Source organism: Sipha flava, unplaced genomic scaffold (genome assembly GCF_003268045.1).
Source record: "Sipha flava isolate LNK unplaced genomic scaffold, YSA_version1 18500_pilon_pilon, whole genome shotgun sequence".
NCBI classification, from domain to species: Eukaryota; Metazoa; Arthropoda; class Insecta; order Hemiptera; family Aphididae; genus Sipha; species Sipha flava.
Genome location: NW_020272318.1, coordinates 1 through 5,007, shown reverse-complemented (window position 1 = coordinate 5,007; position 5,007 = coordinate 1). Strand labels below are relative to the sequence as shown.

Genomic DNA, 5,007 nt, shown 5'->3' with positions numbered 1-5,007 from the left:
TATTTATTTACATTTTTAGATTTAGTTCATTCGGCTAATATCAATGTAATAATTTTATACAGCAGTTTATATTGGTTTATACCAAATAAATACAATTGATGTCCAATAAGAATTTTTATATTTTTGTCGACTTTTAAGAATTTATTTTTGTATTTCTTCTAATATTTAAATACAATTTAAGATAAATAATAATTATCATAGTTTTGTCAGATTATTTAATTAACGTCTTCGAACGGGTAAATTATCACTTGATATGGTCACACTGGGGGAATTCAGACTTTTTACTAGTGTCTTTGGAACCCGTATATTACGTATGTTGTGTTTTCTTTTTCGTTCGTGTTCTATTTACATTATTATTATTAATAATATTATTTTTCTAATACTACTGGAACCCTTAGCTGATTTTACGTTTTTTTTTCATTGTCACCCTATTAACGGTAACTTTGTGGCGAATAGTTTACGGTTTTTATTATTATTAGCTATTTTTTGTGTACTCTCCGTGGCCGTTCACGACGTTCCACACGAATTGCCGCCGGAACAGTTTACTCTAATCTTCATGCCATCCACGATCGTTTGTAATCAAATTTTAATATCATTCGTGTAACAATTATGTGACTAACAAAAACACTATTTTACCTACCCGCGTTTGTCTCTTTCACTAGCTGTACTTAGCAATGTGACATTGTTGTTTACTCAACACCGGTCTCTCGTTTTGTAAGTACTTCTTCGATCATGTCCCTCGTTCCGATATTGTAAACCACGAGTCGTTTGCCAACAAGCAATACCTAACCTTTTGTTTTTGAACAATAATCGTTTTCATTATTTATTATTAAATCATGGGATTAAATAATTTTGCATGGTATATTTAACTATTAATTTTCTCTCCAATATTAAATAATTAGTCCAGCGTTTTTCATCAGTTTATTTTAAATAATTAAATTAAATTAAAAAAAAAAAAAATCGTTAAAAAATTACTTAAATGCCCGTCTGTTACATGTTAACATTTTTTTAAAACAATTTATTTTTATACTTAATTTACCTTAATTTTATTTCTCTATAATTTTATAATCGATTCAATTTTATATTACCCATCATACATTGGTGTTACATACAATATTCAGTGTATATATTAAAATTTAATAAAATATTTTTAAATAAATTCCAGTTGGTTAGTAAATTTATTTTTGTGTAAAGCTAACACATTTTTTTTATTATATTTTCATCATGATAAACTTAAATATGCTACTACTAAGAAGATAATAAAATCCATTTACTTAATTATATTTTTTAATTTTTTCAGGTTATATTTATCAATAATTTGAAATATGCAGGAGGATATGATATATCCGGCTGGTTGCCGTCCAGTTACTGATGATTTAGGTCCAGATGAACTTATTCGGCGATTGAAAGTAAATACAATTATAATGTCTTATACTCAATGTATTTATTATTTATATTATAATTTCATAGACTTTAGCTCATACGCTTCAAGCAATGGGTCAAGATGAAGGCATGTATCAACAGTATATACCACTGACTTTACATTTAGCTGAAGATTATTTTCTAAAACATATTAGTAAAGATGTACAGCTGTTAATAGCTTGTTGTATTGCTGATGTTCTTAGAGTCTATGCTCCTGATGCTCCGTACAAAGATCCAGAACAAGTCAAAGTTTGACAATATTTATATAAATTACAATTTAATTAAATTCAATACATTTTTCAAATTGAATTTACTTATTTTTGTTTCAGGGTATATTTATGTTCCTAATAAAACAACTTGCAGGATTAAAAGATCCTAAAGATCCAGCATTTAAACGATATTTTTATCTTTTGGAAAATCTTGCTTATGTTAAGTCTTTTAATATGTGCTTTGAATTAGAAGACTGTCAAGAGATATTTTGTAAACTATTTTCACTGATGTTTAAAATTGTCAAGTAAGTACATACATTACATTCTTTTTAATTCAATATTTTACTTAAAATATCTATTAGTGATGAACATTCAACCAAAGTTAAATCATTCATGTTGGATATATTGTGTCCCCTTATCTGTGAATCTGATATGGTAGCCAGTGAACTACTTGACATTATATTAATAAATATTGTTGAGCCCAATAAATCACAAAGAAGAAATGCTTACTCATTAGCAAAAGATCTTATCCTCAAATGCTCAAATACTTTAGAGCCTTACATTCAATCGGTTTGTATTTATTTTAATTATATTGTATTAAATTGACTGATATTTTTATTTTATATTTTAGTTTTTTAATCATGTTTTAATATTGGGCAAAAACGAAAAAAATTTAGCTATAAGCACAAAGACTTACGATCTCATTTATGAATTGAATAGAATTAGTCCATCTGTACTGTTAGCAGTACTTCCACAACTTGAATGCAAATTGAAGTCAACAGTTGAACAGGAACGCCATGGCACTGTATCTCTTTTAGCTCGCATGTTTTCTGAAAGAGAATCTAATCTGGCTAAGCATCATAGTGTTTTATGGCAAGCATTTCTTAGTCGATTTAATGATATATCTGTTAGCATTCGTATTAAATGTGTTCAGTATGCAATGCATTTACTTTTAAATCAACCTACTCTTCGCCAAGATCTGACAGAAGCATTAAGCTTAAGAAGTTCTGATAGTGATATGAATGTACGCCATGAAACTGTAATGGCTATTGTATCTACAGCTAAACATGATTTTGAACCAATTGCAGACCATGAAGAATTGCTCTTAGTTGTTAAGCAAAGAATGTGTGACAAGAAGGTAATTATTTTGTATTTGAATATGTAAAATATGATTTATTAATTTTTATTAAATTTATTTTAGTTCAAAATTAGAAAAGAAGCTACATCTGGTCTAGCATTTATATACAAAACATACTTGAATGATCCTGATGTTCCTCAAGCTACAAAAAAAGCATTTACATGGATCAAAGATAAAATTTTACATGGTTATTATAGAACTTGTGTTGAAGATAAATCATTAGTCGAAAGACTTGTGAATACTTCTTTAGTACCTTATCAACTTCCACCTGAAGAGAGAATGAAGAGACTTTATCATTTGTATGGTACTATTGATGATTATGCAAAAAAATCATTTATGGAGATACAAAAAACTCAATTATTGTAAGTGATTTATTGTACTTATTTAAAAATAATTTATAATTTAATTTTTGTTTAAAAAAATGTAGAATACGTTCACACTTGAAAGATTTTCTTGATAATCATAAAAAAGAAGATAGTCCACAAAGAGATAGAGAAATTCAGGCCAGTATAAAATTATTGACACGATATTTACCAGAATCGGTTAAAGCAGCAGAGTTTATAGGAAAATTTTCACAACACTTAATTAAAGATTCTTCACTTTTAAGTTGTAAGTTAATTTTTACATGTTAAAAAAAATGTATAATTTTAAATATGTTATTATAAAAAGTTAATATTATATTTTTCTTAAAGCTATGGATACAATTGCAAAGCAGAATTCAAGTACTGCTGAAATATCTGAAGCAACTAATTTAGTATTGCGAAAACTTGGGCAACCTGTTATGACAAATCTATATTATAACACTGTAAAAGCACTTCTGGAAAGAGCTTCATCTGTTATGATTGACTCTCAGGCATTAAAGGTAGACTATATCTATATTAAACTAGTTAACTGATGTTAATTTTATAAGCCTAAAATTATTTCAAATAAATTTATCAAAATTGACTTTCATTACTTTTAACTTAAATTTATATTAAAATATATAACTTAACTATTTTTTTTTTTTTTTTTAAACTGTGTTTGTTTTGTATATTTTAATAAAATAATAATTTTTGTATTTTATATAAAGTTTAATATTTATATCATACAACTTATTAAAGTTATTTCAAGAATATTATCTAACTTTATTTAATTAATTAATTATTTTTTTTTACTTTAGGCATTATTTAACCATGTAGAAAACTGTTTGAGTGGTGGTAACATGATTGAAGAACTTGGTTTACATCCAGGAACTGCTGGTTACAGAGGACTTGAACTTCTTAATGTAATTTAGTTAATAATATTTATTTTTTCCATTAAGTAATTTAACAACATTATACTTTTAGGTATTGTCAAATACGTTTGCCTGTCACTTTTACCATCCTGATATTTTAGATAAATTATTAGATCTTTCACATCATGATGATGAATACATTGCTCCTCAAGTTCTGACTATGTTGACTACAATTGGCAAATATAGTGCACTTGGTAAATTTGTCAACTCAAATATTTTTTATTATATTTATATTTATATTATTATAGGTGATTCGTATCCGGAATTTACTGAAAAATTAATTCCAATATGTAAAAAACTGGCAGTTAGTGGTACTCCAAAACAAGCTAAAGGAGCTATACGATGTTTATATGTAAATGTATATAAATCCAAAAATGATATTTTTGATGATATTGTGGAGGTAAAATTTGTAAATTTTATTTATATAACATTATTTATACCTTTAATGTTTGACATTTCAGAAAACTAAAATGAATTTGGAACCAGATTCTGATCATTATGAAACTGCTATTGTAGCTCTTGGGCACTTAGCTATTAATGTAGCTGAAAAATACAATGTTCATTTCAAAAATATGATTTCTCGAAAGGTAAGATAATGAATAAATACTCTAATTTTCTAAAAGTCATCAATTTATTATTTAATTTAAAACCTATGGCTATAGTTATAAAAAAAGATCCAGGAGCTAATTGATTAGTCAGTCATATGTCAAAAATTATAGATAAACCATTATTAAAAAAGGGACTCTTTTTTTTTTTTTTTTAACAAAATCAATTCTCACGCTTATATAATTTATCTTCTCAACTATTTAACATAATTTTTTTGTTTTATTATGTTATCTGATATGCACAATTATACCAGAAATGTAAAAATTATTTCTATTAAATATAATAATATGTAGGTATAACTTTAAACTATGACTTATTTACTAGTACTATTTACTTTTTTACTTATTTACTTATTTACT

The 5,007-nt window shown here is 26.0% G+C and overlaps 1 protein-coding gene across 4 annotated transcripts; it reads left to right on the top strand.

Annotated features, from left to right (window-relative positions):
* Positions 1-348: 348 nt before the first annotated feature.
* Positions 349-4,761, top strand: LOC112681073 (sister chromatid cohesion protein PDS5 homolog B). Of its 4 annotated transcripts, XM_025551336.1 has the most exons (13): positions 349-714; positions 1,301-1,409; positions 1,471-1,671; positions 1,752-1,936; positions 1,994-2,201; positions 2,263-2,769; positions 2,833-3,131; positions 3,197-3,378; positions 3,462-3,631; positions 3,929-4,033; positions 4,095-4,236; positions 4,291-4,442; positions 4,504-4,756. In XM_025551336.1, the coding sequence occupies exons 2-13, from the start codon at positions 1,326-1,328 to the stop codon at positions 4,636-4,638; spliced, it is 2,370 nt and encodes a 789-aa protein (XP_025407121.1). In that variant the 5' UTR covers positions 349-714; positions 1,301-1,325; the 3' UTR covers positions 4,639-4,756. The 4 variants fall into 4 exon arrangements, with proteins under 4 accessions (XP_025407121.1, XP_025407120.1, XP_025407119.1 ...); XM_025551335.1 differs by having other exon boundaries at positions 349-571; positions 4,095-4,442; positions 4,504-4,761; XM_025551334.1 differs by having other exon boundaries at positions 349-575; positions 4,095-4,442; positions 4,504-4,761.
* The last annotated feature ends 246 nt before the right edge of the window (positions 4,762-5,007 follow it).